Source organism: Mirounga angustirostris, unplaced genomic scaffold (genome assembly GCF_029215605.1).
Source record: "Mirounga angustirostris isolate CCGP_5_RB_7025 unplaced genomic scaffold, mMirAng1.0.hap1 SCAF_1, whole genome shotgun sequence".
Classification (NCBI taxonomy): domain Eukaryota; kingdom Metazoa; phylum Chordata; class Mammalia; order Carnivora; family Phocidae; genus Mirounga; species Mirounga angustirostris.
In genome coordinates, this window is record NW_026991709.1 from 116,706,948 (window position 1) to 116,727,344 (window position 20,397).

A 20,397-nucleotide genomic window follows, 5' to 3' on the forward strand; every position below is an offset into this window, starting at 1 on the left:
TTAGAACAAAGAATCCTAAAATTTGTATGGAACCACCAAAGACCCTGAATAGCCAAAGCAATCTTGAAAAAGAAAAGCAAAACTGGAGGCATCACCGTTCTGGACTTTAACGTATATTACAAAGCTGTAGTAATCAAAACAGTATTGCACTGGCATAAATATAGACACATGGATCAATGGAACAGAATAGAAAACCCAGAAACCCACAACCTTATGGTCAATTAATCTTTGACAAAGCAGGAAAGAATATCCAATGTGAAAAAAGTCTCTTCAACAAATGGTGTTGGGAAAATTAGACAGCAATATGCAGAAGAATGAAACTGAACCACTTCCTTACAACACACACACAAATAAACTCAAAATGGATTAAAGACCTAAATGTGAGATGTAAAACCATAAAAATCCTAGAAAAGAGCATAGGCAGTAATTTCTGACATAGGCTGTAGCAATTTTTTTCTAGACAGGTCCCCTGAGGCAAGGGAAACAAAAGCAAAAATAAACTATTGGGACTACATCAAAATAAAAAGCTTCTGCACAGAGAAGGAAACAATGAACAAAACTAAAAAGGCAGCTTATGGAATGGGGGGAAATATTTGCAAATGACATATCCAATAAAAGTTTAGTGTCCAGAATATATAAAGAACTTATAAAACCCAACACCCCAAAACAAATAATCCAAATAAAATTGGGCAGAAGACATGAACAGACATTTCTCCAAAGAAGACATACAGATGGCCAACAGACACATGAAATGATGCTCAACATCACTTATCAGGGAAATGCAAATCAAAACTACAGTGAGATATCATCTCATACCTGTCAGAATAGCTAAAATCAATAACACAAGAACCAACAGGTGTTGGCGAGGATGTGGAGAAAAAGGAACCCTCTTGCACTGTTGGTTGGAATGCAAACTGATGTAGCCACTGTGGAAAACAGTATCGATGTACTCAAAAAGTTAAAAACAGAACTACCCTACAATCTCATAATCACCCTACTGGGTGTTTACTCAAGATTACAAAAGTACTAATTCAAAGGGATACATGCACCCCTATGTTTATAGCAGCATGATTTACAATAGCCAAATTATTGAAGCAATCTAAGTGTCCATTGATAGATGAATGGATAAAGATGTGGTGTGTGTACACAGTGTGTATTCCACTGCATATATATATATATATATGCAGTCATAAAGAAGAATGAAACCTCACCATTTGCAACATGGATGGAGCTAGAGAGTATAATAGTCAGTGAAATAAGTCAGTGAGAGAAAGACAAATACCATATGATTTCATTCATATGTGGAATTTAAGAAACAAACAAATGAAAAGAGAGAGAGAGGCAAATCAAGAAACAGATTGTTAACTATAGAGAACAGACTGATGGTTCCCAGAGGGGTTGGGGGTGGGGGATTAGTGAAATAGGTGATGGGGATTAAGGAGTGCACTTGCTGTGATGACCACTGGGTGATTAAAATAAAAACTAAAAAAAGAAACAAGAAAATACCATTAGGGGAAAAAAAGAAAGAATTATTTAAGTCAACATTTAATTATCATTTTCCATTAGTGAAATTCCTACTGGGGAAGCCATGACAAGGAAGACCACAGTTAGCAAATAACCGCCAGGCTACATTATGACTAGGATCATGATCTCAGTGCTCCTCACTTAGATGTGACCAAAAGGTCATTCATTCCCTTCAAAGTTGCATAATACTGACATCCAGTTGCTTAACTTTCCACAACTGAAAGCAATTTACCCTGGGGAAATTCTTCTTTAGAAAGAAATAACTGTGGGGCGCCTGGGTGGCCCAGTCGGTTAAGCGTCTGCCTTCGGCTCAGGTCATGATCCCAGGGTCCTGGGATCAAGCCCCACATTGGCTCCCTGCTCCGCGGGAAGCCTGCTTCTCCCTCTCCCACTCCCCCTGCTTGTGTTCCCTCTCTCGCTGTGTCTCTCTCTGTCAAATAAATAAATAAAATCTTTAAAAAAAAAAAAGAAAGAAAGAAAGAACTGTGAAGTAAGATAGTGAAAAATACAAACAGAGATAGGACTTAGCTGAACCTGGAGGAAAGCATGGCATGGATACTTGGATTGAGAATCAGGGTGAAGGTAAGAAAACAAGGAAAGGGATTGAGTTGGAGAAGGATTTGAAAATGGGCATCTCTGGCAGAGACAATTTAAGCAAAGGCGTGGCATTGGGAAATGTGCTTAGGACAGCCAGAAACCAATCTATAACAGAGAGTATAGTCTGAGGAGATCTAAAAAACAATTTTTATAAGTAATATTAGACCAATGGCAAAAGACCTGGAATGACAGTCACGTTCAATTGGATTTGAAACGTCAAGCAATATACAGTTACTGTGAGTTCTCAAGCCAAAGAAAGCTACATGAAAGCAATGTTTTAGACAGATAAATCTGGCAAAAGTGTGTGGTGTGGTTTGAACTGGGAGTAAATAAAATCTGGGAAAAGAGTGACATAACAATGAGTCAGTTGAGGTTTTGTCTCCATGGTACTAAGAAGCAAGAGATACTGTAAAGAAGAGTAAACAGGACTCCATGGCTAATTAAATAAGAGGGATAATGGAGAGGAAGAAAGTGAATGCTCCATCCCTTAGCAACCAGGAGAAAGGTATGCCCCAAATGAAAAGAGAGTAGATGATGGGGAAAATTCCAGATGAGAGGGAGGCTTGATTTGGAATATCTGAGTTTGAGCTGATAGTGGAACATGCATGTGAAAATACTCTGTAAGCATCTGGAAAGATGAACCTGGACCCAATGTGTACAGTGAAATCTGACAATAAAGTAAGATGAAGAGTTTCATGAGTAGCTTATAGAATCCAGCATCTTAACGGTATAGAATTCCTTATGTAGGCCAATAGCTTAAGTGGTCATTGAAACGAAAGTGAAAATAACTTACATTCATTCATTCATTCAACAAATACACATTTACTTTCATCATGAATGACCTATTATGTATATTCTACATCAATGACAGTCTAATCCCATTCTCGTTAAGAAGGTTGACAAGTAAAATTCAAAGTACCTGAGAGTCAATTCAGGATATCTAGCGAGTGTGTGTTGTCCTTTTCTATGTTGGAAATTACTTGTATGTTGAAAAATCAAGGCAGACTGTTTTCATATCATGGAAAGTATCAGTGTGAGTCAATCTCCACAGTTTGATAACACATTCCAACCTTTTAAAAATACCTGTTATCAAACCTAGTCTTAAAATGTTATTGCATTTAGATTCAATGTTGCATTAAACCCACTTATAAAAAATTCCCTGCCATCATCTTTGTTATAACTGTCAATATTACTCAGCTCCCATTATCCACAATATGATGAAGTCCCATTGAGTTTATTCCAACTCTCTTACATAGTTATTCATGGTGTTTCTGCTAAGTCTCTAACCCAGATAAGTATGAGATCACATAACAATTTACAAAACTGTCAAAAAAAAAGTGAATTGAAAAGACATTAAGGTAACAGCTTAATCATTCATTCAAAAAATGAGTGGCAGTAGCTGCAGACAGGCAAGTCGACTGCCTTTTTGGTATTCTTCCCCATGGTATCAAATTACTGATTTTCTTTATCCTGTGCCATGATCTAAAGGTCTTACCAGATCTTTGTTAACTTTTTCGTGCACGTGTTAATAAAAACCAACTCTCAGAAATAACCATTTTTAATAGTACATTAGTTGGCTGATATTGGCTAGAATGCTTTCAGCTGCAAATAAAAAACTAATTTAAGCTAGTTCAGATAAAGGTATGTATTGTCTCACATCCCTAGAATTCCAGGGAAGGCATAGTATTTTTGAAACAAGCCAATAGCTCCAGTCCTTTTTCTCCATAATTCCCCCCACCCGAGTCCTCCACTGGATGAAATTAATTTCATCCTCAGATTAGCTCCTGCACAACAGAAAAAGAGCTGTGGCAGTTCTGAGTGTTTTATCTGCATCTCCAGGATGACCAGAGAACGAGAGACTGGCTCTTTTTTAAGAGCAAGGAAATGTCTTTCCTCGAAACCCTCAGCAAAATATTCCTCACACCTCCCTGGCACAAACTGTCACCTTACATGCCCGTTTCTGAAGCGACCACTGGCAAAGGAGGGGGAGTATCTTAATGACACTAATCTCTCGAACTGGGAAAAAGGACTTTTTACCCGAAGCCCATGGGTTGGAAATGGCAAAAGGGATATAATAACAACAAAAATGAGGGGAACTGTTAGAAGAGAAAAAGGAAGAAATGGATGCTGTGGCAGAGCTTGTTGGTCTGCCACCGGCCATTAAGGGACTTTTGGTGTGGGGTAAAGGAGAAAATGGAAAAGAAGCCACTTGACAGTTCTTCTGGTTATCCGTTCCTTCCAACTGCCTTAATTTTTCTCTTTTCATATTTCTCAAGATACTTTGCCTGTCACTGCTCTCCATTTATATGTCTAATTGCAAGTTTAATTTCTCAGTAAGATTAGTGATTAGGATCCAATATAGTGGGGCTACTTCTTCCAAGTAATTCTTTCATGTATGTATTTTTCTTTCTTCTATTTTTGGAAATATTATTCAAATGATATTTGGAGGGAAAACTTATCAAGAAATAAAAAATTTTCTGAGTATCATTTCAAATTCTTTTTCAGGGATGGCGGTATGTGTGGTATTTTAAAAATAGCACCAGTTTATCTAAGGAGATCTCACATTATCACTGCTAGAGTAAAAGGTAAAATTTTAAGACACAATATCCTTGAGACTAGTTGTATTTACTCTTTCCTCTGTCTCCTATATACTACCTCTGAAAAGGGTGTAGTTTCATCTATTGCCTTCCAAGGGCCTCCAGGCTCTGGGAGCATACCCCTAACGTGCATGCCTCATTTTGCAACAGGGACAAAGGACAAATCCCTTGGCCCCAGTAGGAAGGTACCTCAGTTACTCCTCATATCAATCCTGCAACATAAATATTATTCATTTAACTTACTCCTGAGAAAACCGAGGCACAGAGAAGTTAAATCTCACAAAGTTATCGGGAAAATGATCGGTAAAGATTCAAATAATGCTTTTCTGATTCAAGGGCCATGTTATTTCCAATGTGTCAAATGGCTTCTCAGTTCCAAAGGCCCCCCAACATTCCTTTTAAATTAATTGACTTTATTTTTAGGGCAATTTTAGATTCAGAGCAAAACTGAGCAAAAGCTGAACAAAAAGTACAGAGTTCCCATATATCCTTTGCACCCCACATGCATAGCCTCCCCAACCATCAGTTCCCCCAACCAGAGTGGTATAATTGTTGCAATCGATTCACTCTTGGTGTTGTACACTCTATGAGTTTAGACCCATGGGTAATACAAGTACCCAGTATTGTAGTATCATACAGAATAGCTTCACTGCCCTAAAAATCCTCTGTGCTCTGCCTGCTGCCGCCCTACTTCTGGCAACCACTGATGGTTTTACTGTCTCCATAGTTTTGCCTTTTCCAGAATGTCAGATTGCTGGAATCATATAGTATGTAGCCTCTTCAGATTGTCTTCTTTCACTTAGCAATATGCTTTTTAGTTTCCTCAGTGTCTTTTCATTGCTTGATAGCTCATTTCTTTTTAGAACTAAATAATATTCCATTGCTTGGATGTATCACAGTCTATTTATCCATTCACCTACTGAAAGACATCCTGGTCAATTCCAAGTTTTGGCAAATATGGATAAAGTTGCTATAAACATCCATGTGCAGGCTTTTATGTAGACATAAGTTTTCAACAATTTTCAGTCACTTCCAGCCCCAACAAATCCTTTAGAAGATATACTGCAGGCTTGTCCTTGAAGCGGAGTTTCCCAGGGATGTAAAGAATTCTCTAAATATAATGAAAATGTTATAGAAATACAGATTAGCAGTTAATAATTTATGAGAGAGCTTACATATCCTGATATTATAAAAATTCAGTTTGAAGAATATCAGATTACTTTAGATTAATTTTCACTGTTTTTCAATTGATAGAAATGAAAGTCTCAATGCCAAATGGAAATGACAAAGAGGAATTATTTTCCAGGAATTATGTATTCATATACCATCCATTGTTGGTGCATATTTTAGAGTAAACATATAAAGTAAGAGAAGAAGGCTGTATAAACAAACACAAGAACCTTACCTTCAGAGGCCTTAGATCCTGTGCTCTTAGGCGGCAGGTGAAGGGTGTGATGTCTGCAGAGAGCAAAATAATTAATTCCATATCATAAATTCCACTGAGGGCTTAATGCCCAATAGGGGCCAAGACAATCATGTTAAAACAAGGACACATAGGATAAATTCCATTTTCAGTACAATTTTAGGATTTCAAATCCATTTGAACTGATGAGTTATGTTTAATACAAATTTTTATATGTAGAGGTCATGTTATTTTAGATCATTCTTCTTATTATAACTGTTAGAGATAGAGATAAAAATGGTTTATAGGAAAAGAAGTATTTAATCAAGCCCTTACAACCAATAATTTCAACGTCACTGTAGAGACTGTGTAGCTACGCAAGGCAACCAAGAGGGATCCAGTGTGAAAGTTGAGTCTGGGGAAGTCGGCAAGAATTATGGGGGAGAGAACTGACTCTGCTCTAAAGAATGTGAAACATAAGCTTGACAATGACAGAAGTAGCCTGGCAAATGGAAATAGCTTTATTTCTCCTTTTGGACTTGGAACAGAGAGCAGTCAGGTAATTCACATTCCTGCAAGGACCAGGAAGGGACCAAGTAGGGACTGAAGAAAACTGGAAAATTCATGCCTAATCTAAGGTGGGAACTGCTATTCAGTTCCAGACAGTCGTTGCCATGTAGGGATGAGGACCCAGTGTGGTTAGATTTTATTACTTGGTGAATTGTATTTTCAACTCCTTTGCCCATTTTTAAATTGAGTTGCTTGTTTTCTTAGGAAGTATTGAGAACATTTATATATTCTGGATGTAAGTCCTTTATCAGATGTGTGCTGTGCAAATATTTTCCCCAAGCCTATGGCTCATCTTCTCACTTTCTTGACAGTGACTTCTGAAGAGTAAAAAGGTTTGCGTTCGGTGAAGTGCAATTTATCAGTCTGCTCTTTTATGGATTGCACTTTTGGGGATGTACAGTAGTCTTCCCTTATCTGCGGTGGATACGTGCCAAGACCCCCAGTGGATCCCTGAAACCGGGATAGTGTCAAACCCTATCTATACCATGTTTTTTCCTATGCGTATAAACTTATGATAAAGTTTAATATTTAAATTAGGCACAGTAATAGATTAACAACAACAATAATAAAGAAGAACAATTATAACAATATACTGTAACAAAAGTTATGTGAATGCAGTCTCTCTCTCAAAATAACTTATTGTGCTGTATTTGCCCTTCTTCTCATTATGATGTGAGATGATAAAATGCCGGAGTGATGAGATAAAGTGAGGTGAATGATGTACGTATTGTGACCTAGGGTTAGGCTACTACTGACCTTCTGATGATGTATCAGAAGGAGGAACATCTGCTTCTGGACCATGGTTGACAGTAAGTAACTGAAACCTCGGAAACAAAACCACAGATAAGGGGAGACTATTGTATCTATGAGCTCTTTCCTTAACCTAAAACCACAAAGATTTTTTCCTAAGCATTCCTCTAGAAGTTTTATAGTTTTAAGGTTTACACTTAAAACTCCATTTCAAGTTAATTTTATTATATTGCATGGTTATGAATCAAGTCCGTTTTTTTTGCATGTGATTTCTAACTGTTCCAGTAACATTTGTTGAAAAGACTCTTCTTTCTCCACGGGATCACCTTTGCAATCGGTCAACTATCAGTTGTCCAGACTTTTGCTACTAAGAAAATAGAGCTAATGTACTTTTCGCTATTTCTCCCTTGAAGTACAACTAAAGACTCTGAACATTGTATACAAAACAAACATAAGAAGACTCTGAGGGATGAGAGAAAAAGGCAGACTGGCTGGTGAACTTGGAACCGGAGGAATGACAAAGTGGTGGGTTCTGTGGATTTTCTTTTTGCCTCATATAGCCCAGACTTGGAGCTGAAGAAGCAAGTGATCCAGAAATGCCAATGGATGCAGACAATAAAAAGCCTGCTCTCTCTACCCAAAGGCCCAGGAAAGGAACAAGGTAGACACTTAGACAATACCAAATACTCTGGCCAAACACCACAGAAAAAAGCAAGGCCCCATCCCCATGCTGGCTTGGATTCTATGATAATAGAATAAGCAACTCTTAATTACATTATTTAATTTTAATTTCCCCCAGAATAGAGTATAAATAGTAGACTCATAATACAGGGAGAAGAAACTGTGGTGAAAACCACAAGTTACTAAAGGTAGACTCATTTGTTTGGGTCTGAGATTGCTGAAACTCGCCATTTAGAGTGCAATGTTTCCAGGCTGTTCAAAAGCAAATTTGTTCTTAGAGCAAAACAATTAAGGATGTGACTATGGCTGGGGTGCCTGGGTAGCTCAGTCAGTTAAGTGTTTAATTCTTGGTTTCTGCTCAGGTCATGATCTCAGGATCCTAAGATTGAGCCCCTTGTCCAGCTCCATGCTCTGTGCAGAGTCTGTTTGAGATTCTTTCTCCCTCCCTCTCCCTTCTCCTCTGCTCCTCCCCTGCTTGCATGCTCTCTCCCTCTCTAAAATAAATAAATAAATAAATAAATAAATAAATAAATAAATAAATAAATAAATAAAGTATTAAAAAAAAAAAGAAATGACCATTGCAGAAAAAAAAAATGATTTTCAGGGTATAATAAAGGCCACATTTTTAATGCAGTGTTATCAAAATATGCCATTCGAGTTGAAGTTCTAGTGAAAAAGTTAATGCTTGTGACTGATCAGCTTCTTTGCCTTCTTCCAAACATTACCCCAACTTCTTTTTCAGAGAAACTCATCCTGTTTAAGTGGACGTATGTCTTATATCCTCATGAAATTCTTTCCTCAGAAAGACAGCCAAAAAGGAAGAGAAAAGAAAGAAAACCATATACTTATATCACCTTGTTTGATTCCTATAAAGAACCAAAGACCTTGATAAACTTTATGAGAAAACCATGAGGTCCTAACACTAATATTCAGGCTTAACTGCAGATATCCTACCTTTTCATAAAATCGAATTCAAGTCTTCCAAATGCATAGTGATGATTTAAAATAAATTCTTGCTTCATTAACCAAAAAATAAAAAATCTCTATTAGAAACCCAGTTTGGTAAATAGCTATAGTCACTTCTTCCTTTCTCAAAAATTCTATTTGTCTTCAGTTGAATCGGGGTGATTGGCAATAGCCATGAAACAATAACCTGTAAGTGATGGCTGAACACTTCCTCACAGAGCGTAGAGGCATCCGATGTGCCCCAGACCACTTTACACTTTGAACACATAATCCCCTGTCTCGTACTAAGGTTGGATCTCAAGCCAGCTGGTAAGTCTTGATTTTCCAACCTCACCCTGAAGCATAGGTATAATAAGTACTGTAAGGCCCCCAATAACATGGGAAGGCAGATCCTGCCTCTGATAGGACTAAAAAGACCTTCCTTCTGCTACGGAACATCAAAGTACTATATAATCTCCTAGCACCTAGTGCCACATACTGTTCTTAGCTCCAATTCTATAGTAGCAATCTATGTTCCCAGTCATTTATCCAACAGATGTTTATTGTGCACCTGTTATGTGCTTGGCATTGTGCTAGATGATAGAGACACAAAGGAGAACAAGTCAGAAAAGGCCTATGATGTCACAAAAAGCAGAAGGTGAGAACAGACAATAGATTAGTATAGAAATAAGATAATCTCATAAAAATAAGCTCTTAAAGGAGATAAAACAAGGTAATTGTAAGAGTACTTTGAATGTGGTGTGGAGGTTTCTTTAAATAGAGTGGTTAGGGTAGACCTCTCTGGGTGGTGACATTTGGACTAAGATGGAATGCAAGCCACACAAGGATCCCAGATAAAAGCATTCTCCCAATTAAAATGGTAGGAAGGGCAACGTAAGGCCTTATAAGACCTGAGCAAAGCTGCTAGTCCTTTTCTGGAGCCTTTATCTCCTGGACATTAGGTCTTATGAACACTGACTTTCTGCCCTGCGCTACTATGACACACCTGTTCTACCCCCAAACTCCTCCCATGTTGAGTGAAAGCCCTAAGGATTCCCATTTCTATCAGAAGAGTCACATCCCAGGTCCAACCTTCTGCTAACAACCAACACTCCGTCCACCACATTAACTTTATCTTTCAAGTCTATGTAGAAATGATCTTTGTGTGTCTTCCCAGCCAGGAGTTAGACCTGTGCTCAAAGCACACTTACAGAAAGAAGTAGAGAGAAGAAATGGGGAGAAACTGATGTTTTCCAGTCCCTGGATTCACTCCCTTCCTAAAGCCTGGCCACATTCATGTAGTTGGAGTATGCGACACTTATATATATTAATATAATATATAATATAATATATATTTCACATATGCTAGCTTGAGTTACTCTCTGTTACTTAAAATCAAAGAATATTAACCATAGCACTCTCTCCACTTCTCCCTCTACCATGTATTTCTCTTTAATGTCTGTTCTGAGCTATGTACTCAATGATTTTTTTTTTTTTAAGATTTTATTTATTTGACAGAGAGAGAGAGCACAAGTAGGCAGAGAGGCAGGCAGAGGGAGAGGGAGAAGCAGGCTCTCCACTGAGCAGGGAGCCCAACGTGGGGCTTGATCCCAGGACTCTGGGATCATGACCTGAGCCGAAGGCAGCTGCTTAACCGACTGAGCCACCCAGGCGCCCCCTCAGTGATTTAATATAATGATGAGTGACCACATTTGGTCAGCTTTCCCATGTACTTTCTTCCTGATGGTAGAGAAGTTTCACTAGACAGTCTGCTATTTTTTAAAGGCTGGTGGTTTGTGCTCTTTTCCAAATATAATACTGAAAGTATCTAGCCTTCAAATTGCCCAGCTGCTATTTATAACATATTTTTCATCTGATGGCTGTGCCCTTTGATAATAATATAATGTGTTCATTTTCCTGGTCCTGTCATGTTTGCATGTTTTTCTTAATGTTCACCTTGATTAGTAGAATCTTATTTTCCCCCTATAAATATTTTAACAAGCCTTCCTATAATATTGCCTTCATATCATTGAAAGTTTCTGAGTTCTATTGGAGCAAAATACCCATACTCTATTCTTTGATCAGTAATAAAGTGTAAAAGAAATGTCACATTTTCCTTCCCACTTGTTATTTTAGTTCAGTGTTTTTGGTAGGTATTATAGACTGTATCATTTTTGATCTCATGTACAAATACATATGAAAGCAAAATCAGGAGTTGATGCTAAAACTTTGCAGGAAAAGAGGCACTAGAAACGATTTCACAAAGAAATAAGTTAGAATCTGTTCCTGGTAAGGACAAGGTCTCCTGAGGACACAAATTCTCTTTTTATGGTAGCCATTATCATTCCTGCTTATAAGGAACAATTTCAATAGAAGAAAAAGTTATTGAAAACAAACAATTGTTGAAAAGATTCAGACTTTTAAGTCAGTTTCCATCTTAATATGAATGAATGATCCTTTTCTAACCATTTCTTACCATTTCTAAGATGATTTCAGCAATCCATCTACATTTGACTTAATTATGCCAATATCATATTCTTAATTCAAAAAATAAATCTCATTTAAACAAGTGATATCTCATGGAAACTCCAATTTCAAGTGTATAAAGAAAGACAGTAAAGATGTGATATATTCATATTTTGGTGTTTGAAGTTCACAATGGGTGTGTAATAGGATAATCTAGTAATATATATATATATATCTAGTAATAATTATATATATATATATATATAATGGGATTGCCAATTTTCAAAATATTAGACCAGCTCATTAGTCATTTACCTTATTCTCTTTCAAAAATGCCCCCCTGACACACTGAGCTGAGTTCCTGGCAGCCATTTTGCAAGTGGCAATAAAAAAATGAACAACTAAAATACATAGTACATAGAGGATAAAAAGTGCCATGGAGAAAAATAAACCAAGGAAGGGGCATAGTCATATTCAGTGAATCTTTTCCACAGGAAAACATTCATGTTCTGTTTCAAATGTGAGAATAATTTTATTTTACAAATATTTGAGAGAAATTTGATGAGAATCTTAGTGTGTTTAGGATCTAATAGAATGCATAACTACTTAGAGACAGAATAATGTGCAAAGGAAACACAATTTTATAATGCTTTAAAAATAGTTCCTATAAATAAAAAGGATTTACCAAATTCTAGAGAATAGCACTTACCTAAAAGCATGGTCATCCTCCACATTCATCTCCATCAACTCCCCTCAACACCACACACATACACAAATGTGTATGAAAGCAAATATGTTTCATTTAGGTACTAAAATCCCTTGCAGAAAAGTATGGAAAAATGGGTCTAAGAAGAACTTTATCCCTTGGTATTACTGTCTGCATCAGCATGTTTCTCACACAAAGTGTGCTATGACCCACCACAGCTTCCAGAACATATCTAATCCTCCAGTAAGCTTTTAATCAAGTCATCTTGCTTCACACTATAGTTATAAATGGTCACCTCCCATCATGATGACAGATTTCCAGTTCCTTAAAGGTTTAGATATTTATTAAAAGAATAATATTTAACAACTTTTCAGTAACTTGTTCATTATGACTTATCCAATGGCATAGTATTTATTATTTTAGAACATAGTTATTGTGTTAGAACATCAATTTTTGAGACTTCTTAAAAGATTGTGTTTAAGTGTATTCTAAAGACCACAATAAATTTATATCAACTTGAAACTACAGGAAGCTGCAGCTGAAAATGTCCTTAGGAATTATTTCATCCTATTTCCTTTTAAGAAGAGAAAGTTGAAAACCAAATAAACAAAGTGATTTTCCCATGATTATTCAGCCCACTAGTGGTAAAGAGATGCCTCAATCATGAGTATCCTGGCATCTAAATCATATCTCCTTTCTTTAAAACTTAGTGAATTCCCTCGATCTTAAAATTTAATACTCTGAATTATTTAACAAACTGGACCTTTTTAAAGAATGGGATAAAATATCCTTAAAATGCTTAAATGTATTCTGAGAATGTATATCTTTAAATCTATCCATAGGCACCACTAGTTTTATCATAGCAAAACAGCAGCATTTAAATCTTCTCTGGCAAATCATGTTTAACAGAAGTAAACACAGCCTTTGCCTTGAGGTTGCAGCCATCCTGATCTTGTCGCACGATTGTCTAAGATGAAGACATTTAGGTAGACATTGTAGTAACTCTCAGCAAAGAACATCTATTCTGAAACCCATAGAGCAAATTCAACTGTAAGGATGAGGCATTTTCCCATGTTATTCTCTAGGCTTGACCCAGCCTCAAAGACGAAGAGAGATTATTCATGGTGACTCAGCTCTAGAGTGGCAGCAGAGGAGCTAAAAGGTGAGTGCAGATGGAATTTAAATCTGAAACATTATAAGACAGAAGATTAGAAAGAATTGTTTTAAGACCTTAGAGTCCATATGGAAATCACATTGGAGACTTGTCAAGGACCACCTCCTTGCATCTTGCTGAGTAAAGCACACAACTGGAATTTTTTGTTTCTGAGTAGAGATCAAAGAAATGTCCTAAACCCTCTCTTTCCTTCAGCCAACCCCTCTACTGACCAGGCATGCCCATTTATTTACAAGGCAGCTGCTCAGAGGAATAAGGGGGAAATGCAGAATTTCCCCAAACTTTTAACTTAGAGTAAACTAATGGATGAATGATTAACTGTGATAAGATAGTCCAAAGTGATATAATTTTAACTCTCTTTAAAGTGGTAAAAATGAAGTTGCTTTCCTAAAGACTTCAGATGAAAATAGAAAAATATTAATGAATGTGTCTTACTTTACCAGATTTGGCTTTTCCCTCCTTTAAGAATGATTTTTCAATAGTCTCTTATTTGGAAACAGTTTAAAAACTGTTAGAGAATTTCTTCTTGGTCTTGTTGGAGACAGGAGATGAATAGATGAAGGATAAGTTCCTGTGGCCACAACTCTTCTTCTTTATCTAGTATCTCATTTATGTAACTCTGGGTACATTCATCCACAAATAGAAATGCCCTCCAAAGAAAGGACAACCTCTCAAAGTGTGGCAACACGTATGAGCGTATATTTTGTTCGGCTCAAGGCCTGTTACAAACTAACTTTTTAGTGTCAAAAAATAAAATGGTGTAAGGCAAGTATTGAAGATCACATCACAGACATATATATATATATTTTTTTTTTTAAAGATTTTATTTATTTATTTGAGAGAGAGAATGAAATAGAGAGAGCATGAGGGGGGGAGGGTCAGAGGGAGAAGCAGACTCCCTGCCGAGCAGGGAGCCCGATGCGGGACTCGATCCTGGGACTCCAGGATCATGACCTGAGCCGAAGGCAGTCGCTTAACCAACTGAGCCACCCAGGCGCCCCAGACATATATTTTTTAAAGCATCAAGTTGTCAGAAACTTGCCAAAAGGAAACATATCACACACACTGAAATATCTTGCCAAAAACTTGAACAAAGTTGAAAGATTTGCAGACCCATAAAATTTTTTGCCAATAGCACTAAATATAACCTGAGGTGGCATGTAAACTCAAAAGCTAATCTCATCTGATGGGTCATTTCCTGACATGTGACTTAAGAATATCTTAAAAGGGAAAAACAAAACAAATATGAACAGTACTTTTTACAGTTGTCAATATACAGATTTAGAATTTTTTATTAAAACCATACATGAAGGATAAATAAAAAACTCATGGCTTGAATTCATGGTTAAAAAAAAAAATCACTCTTTTCATCCCTATAGAATGCACAAAAAAAAAAGCAGTAAGTAAATGTTTCTTGTTAAAAAAGTTGAATGCTAGTTTAGTAAAAACTCTTATGGAGAAAGAATTGCTGGGAATTTCAAGTGGGATCCAAACTATTGAACTGTTTTCTTAAAAGGTTTCTTCATGCAAAGTTATGACATAAATAAATGTTTCTTTAAGGACCAAATAGCCTAGATATGTTTTTGACATCCTGGACAGCATGTCAGAATAACAGAAGTATTGCTAAAGATCTAGAGAACTTAACATTTTTCCCCATGATTGCCAAGATTCCTCTAGATGTTAGAGATGGTAACAGCATACTTAAAATTTAGAATTTAGTTTTATAAATTCAGTTAAGGGTGAACAAATCATTTTCTCACAATCAAAACTGAAAAATCTGTACTTAAGCATGCATCACAAGAAGAAATTAGAATCAAATGAGAAATTCAAAGATGCTTTTTAGAGATTAGAAAATACCAGGGCCAAAAAAAAAAAAAAAGAAAAGAAAATACCAGGGCCTGGGAAAAGAGGAAATGGGTACAGTTTTGCTTGGGGTAATGAAACATTTTGGAAATGATGGTGGTGATATTTGCACAACACTATGAATGTAATTAATACCACTGAATTGTACACTTAAAAATAGTGAAATGAGGGAGGCTGGGTAAAGCATCAGCTCAGGTCATGATTGGGGTGGGGGTGGAGGGGTTCCTGGGATGCAGCCCAGCATCTGGCTTCCTGCTCAGCAGGAGTCTACTCCTACTTCCTCTGCCCCTCCTCCACCCTGGCAGTGCTTGCTCCCTTGCTTTCTCTCAAATAAAAAATACAATCCTAAAAAAAAAAAGTGAAATGACAAATTTTGTTGTATGTATTTTACCACAAAACATGAAAAGGAAGAAAAACAACAGGAAAAAAGCACTCTAAATCACCAATTATAACAAACATTTCTTCGAATTTTAACGTACCGCCAATCAACATTGTTGTACAACGAGTGGTGTCTTACATTTGCTGCCTGCCAGGCAGTAGTTGTGAAGTAGAGCCATTGCCTGCACATGTTCCAAATTGGTTGTCATTTACATTATTATTGAAAGGTGCAACCCCTTAACACTTCTCTCAACACCCTATTCAAGAACCATTTCAGGAGGAAAATATGAGTCGTGTTTTTTTGTTCTGTCTTGTTTTTATCTGAAACCTTATTACATCTACTGATAAGCTCAAGAAAGTGCCAGCATTGAAACTTACAGAATTGATGGTATGGCTTGAAAAAAAATTCTAAAGACAGTAATGAAGAAATATGGCTTTGAGGAACATGGCTGCACCAACGTATTTGATGGCGCAGAGGATGATATACAGTGTGGAAAACCATGAACAGCAAGGGCTCTGAACAGAAAAACTGACTTAAGAGAGTGGGTGAACTCTGAATAGAAAATGTTTTGTGAATACCTTAGCCAGTCTATTTTGCTTCTATTTTCCCTTTTAGTATGCATACCAAAAAAAGTCTAAGCAAGCTATTTCAATTAATATAAATTCTAAATTACTTAACACTGTTTTTTTTTTTAACCTCCCTCCCCTTAGGAATAATATAATAATAGGAATAATAAAATAATGGTATCTTATAAGCAATGGCATCTTAGATTTTAATAAATACAGGAATTTCAGGAAATAACCAAAGACTAATATCTTTAATAAGAGGGAAGCACTCCTAGAAAGCTGTAGAAAAATGTGAACAAATCAGCTTTTAAAAATGGGTAGGGGATAGGGCGCCTGGGTGGCTCAGTTGGTTAAGCGACTGCCTTCGCTCAGGTCATGATCCTGGAGTCCTGGGATCGAGTCCCGCATCGGGCTCCCTGCTCAGCAAGGAGACTGCTTCTCCCTCTGACCCTCCCCCCTCTCATGTGCTCTCTCTCATTCTCTCTCCGTCAAATAAATAAATAAAATCTTTTAAAAAAATGGGTAGGGGATAAGAATAAGCAGTTTACAAAAAACTGAAGGACCATCTCATTTATTGGAGAGATGGTCAGCCTCAGTCAGACTGGAGCTGGAGTGTTGGGGGAAGACACTGACTTTCCTACTCACGTTTCTTGGTGGAAGGACCACCTAAGAGTGGCACTCCTGATCTGTCTTCCTCCCTTCCCCAGTGACCCATCTAACTGGGAAGTTTGGGAAAGGGAACTGGTCGTGTGCAGTTCAGCCACTTTCTCTCTTTCCTTTTGGGATATGATTGCCTTATGAATCACAAATTCTGTTTCTTCATGTATGTTTTCCAAGGAGAGACTGCTAATGGCAGGTCTGTTATTTTCCAACATTACCTGTGATAAAAGTGGGGAAGATTAGTTTTAGGATGTAGTATTCGGAAAACTATTGTTATCACAGATACAGGCCAAGCTGTCCAACAGCTTTATCAACAGCATAGGTGATATCCTCTGTTTTGATTCCTGCATCTGTCCTTTAATTTATTCTAAGTCAGGCAGGAAGGTAAAGGGGTGTTATTAGTTCTCTCAAGCCTTACCAGCGAATTATTAAGCAATTGTAAATAAAAACAGGAAATAATATTTTTGCACATAATATTGGTAAAAATTTTATTTTCATTATTTTTATTTTTTTAAAGATTTTTATTTATTTGACAGAGAGAGAGAGACAGCGAGAGAGGGAACACAAGCCAGGGGAGTGGGAGAGGGAGAAGCAGACTCCCCACTGAGCAAGAGGTGCCCTACTCAGAACTCGATCCCAGGACCCCGGGATCATGATCTGAGCTGAAGGCAGTCACTTACCCAACTGAGCCACCCAAGCGCCCATTATTGGTAAAAATTAAAAAAAAAAAATAATAGTGTTGGCAGGTGTTAAGAAGTCCATTTTCATGTAATTTTGGGGAGTATTTGCTGGTAAAGGCCTTTGGAGAATTTAGAAGCTATATTTACATTTAAATATACACATCTTTGACCTGTCAATTTCACTTCCTACAGAAGTACTCATACATGTACAGGATTATTTGTATAGGATATTCATTACAGTAGTGTTTAATAGTGAACCACTGGACATAATTAACTAGAGAAATAGTTAAAACAAAGTATGACAATTTTAATGCAGAAATACTATGTCATAATTCAGAACAGTTTGGCCAACTGCAACCCATGGGCCAAACTTGGCCTGTTTTTGCAAATAGAGCTTTATTGAAACACAACCATGCTTATGAATTTATGTGTTGTCTATGGCTGCTTTTGTGCTATACAATGGCAGAATTTACTAATTGCAACCAAGACTACATAGCCTGCTAAATCTGAAATATTTATTATCTGATCTTTAAAGAAAATCTTTGCCATCTCAATTTATAAGAATGAAATAGATTCATTTGACTGATAGGCGGTGAGGCCAATCATGAAAAACAAAACAAAAACAAAAACAGCTGAAGACTCACATACTCCCTATTTTATAGTAAGCATGATCTCTATTATATAAATAATCTGTATGTGTGCTTACCTAAATGCAATCCAACACAAACTGCATTAACAGCAGTTACGTATTTGAGGGAAAGAAGGGCTTGGGGTAGGGGAAGGGGGCTGATTTTAATGTGCATATAATCATGTACTCCTTTTGGATGGTTTGTTTAATTATAGATGTCACAAAAGGCGAGGGGGCAAAGAAAATGGATCTCTCCAGGAATTTCTCTTTGCCACCCAGCATCCCGTCTCTCCACTAAATCCTTGCCTAAGACTCATGTTCTGCCAAGCCAAGAGGAAAACCTTATCTGACGCTATCATTTTTACTGGGACTGTCAACTTCCAATGAGGAGGGTTGAGATGAAGTGGTTTATTATTATTAGTAAGCTTGCATATTTTGCCATGTCTCTCCCTACTGTGTTTCCTTTTTTGAGATTTCTTGGTAACACTTAAGTTATAGAAACTGGCTCCATTTAATTTTGATCAGATAAACTAAAGAAAAATTTAAACGAAAACCATGAGCTGAAAACAAGTAGCCATACCTAAAGTATCACGGTAACTGACATTTTTCCTTACTTTTGATATTTCAAAGCAGGTGACAAAATTAAGCTTCAAGAATGAGAACTAACAGTCCCCCTCCCCAAAAGTTTGTGAATTTTTTGCCTGCTGATTATAAATTATTATCCTATGAAGCACAAGAAACTGGAACCCCTTACAGTTATCATGCTGAATCACATCTTTGGCAATTTCACCTAAACACAAAAAGTTTTCCAAAAATATCTGCAGCCTCTCCTCCTGCTAAAACTGTTTAATCCTAGTTATAAGGAGGTAAAAGTCATGGTGGTCATGCACTGACAGCAAGAAGCCAATTACTTAATTCTTGAACGAAGTTCCTTCTCTCTCTGGGCAAACCATCAGTGTTTATCACAATACACTTGCACAGTACTTTGCAGCTATAAAGTATTTTCCTATACATAACCCTATTTGTCCAGTAAACTTGTAATAGAGTCAAAGAAGAAATTATGAGTTTCTTTAATGTGAACACTATCTCATAGATGTTAAATAATTTGTCTAAGGTAAAAACTGGTTACTGGTAAAAGAGATTCAGACTTTCCCTCTCAGAAACATCTAAGTATACATTTTTGATGGTTTAAAGATGTCTATCTTTCCTCACTTTTTAATTGCCTTTTCTCAAATGACTTAAGAGAAACATTATTTTTCCATGGGAGATGAGTGTTTTTGAGTGTTAGAGATTCCTATTTATGGCTTTAACAACATCAAGTGACTTTTTTTTTTGAGAGAGAGAGAGCATGAGCAGGGGTAGGGTGGGGGGGTGGTCAGAGGGAGAAGCAGAATCCCAGCTGACGGAACTGACTGAACCACCCAGCCCTGAGGGAGAGGGGGAGAGAGAGAGAGAGAGAGAGAGAGAGAGAGAGGATCAAGCAGGCTCCACGTGCAGCATGGAGCCTGTCACGAGGCTTGATCTCATGATCCTGAGATCATGACCTGAGCTGAAATCAAGAGTCAGACACTTAACCAACTAAGCCACCCAGGTGCCCCACGAGTGACTTTTTTAAGATTTTACTTATTTGAGAGAGAGGGGGGAGGGGCAGAGGGGGAGGGAGAGGGACAAGCAGACTCCAGCTGAGCATAAACCCCAATGTGGGGCTGGATCCCAGGACCCTGAGATCATAACCTGAGCTGAAATCAAGAGTTGGCCACTCAACCATCTGAGTCACCCAGGTGCCCTGCAAGTGCCTTTAAGAAGAGTAATAGATCTTCAAAACTTCATCTCATCTAAGAGTGCACCAATTCTCATTAACTAGTTCCATTAAGACCAAAATCTGCTTATAATCCAATTCTTACGTTATCCTTTCCCAAACATTTGAAAATAAATTGTCTGAATATCATTACATAAAAGGACCACAAAAAATTATATATATATATATTAGTGTCCCAGTAATAGTGATAAAATCAAAGAAACTCAACCCATGGTATTACTATAAAAATACAGGCATTGGGGCACCTGGGTGGCTCAGCTGTTAAGCGTCTGCCTTTGGCTCAGGTTGTGATTCCAGGGTCCTGGGATCGAGCCCCGCATCGGGCTCCCTGCTCTGCGGGAAGCTTGCTTCTCCCTCTCCCATGCCCCCTGCTTGTGTTCCCTCTCTTGC

The 20,397-nt window shown here is 37.4% G+C and overlaps 1 protein-coding gene across 3 annotated transcripts in view; it reads right to left on the minus strand.

Moving 5' to 3' along the window:
- Positions 1-2,673: 2,673 nt before the first annotated feature.
- Positions 2,674-20,397, minus strand: part of DIPK2A (divergent protein kinase domain 2A) — a 44,255-nt gene continuing 26,531 nt past the window's right edge. Inside the window, exons 4-7 of one of the 3 annotated variants that reach the window (XR_010410233.1) lie at positions 16,866-17,098; positions 12,242-13,423; positions 6,124-6,176; positions 2,674-5,829 (exon numbers count right to left, since the gene is read on the minus strand). Coding sequence is in view for 1 of the 3 variants with exons in the window: in XM_064586779.1 (XP_064442849.1) it covers positions 17,095-17,098 (4 nt within the window). In the remaining 2 variants the exon portion in view is untranslated. Of the gene's footprint in view, positions 5,830-6,123; positions 6,177-12,241; positions 13,424-16,858; positions 17,099-20,397 lie in introns of those variants that run through there. The other 2 variants (XR_010410232.1, XM_064586779.1) reach the window with 2 other exon arrangements.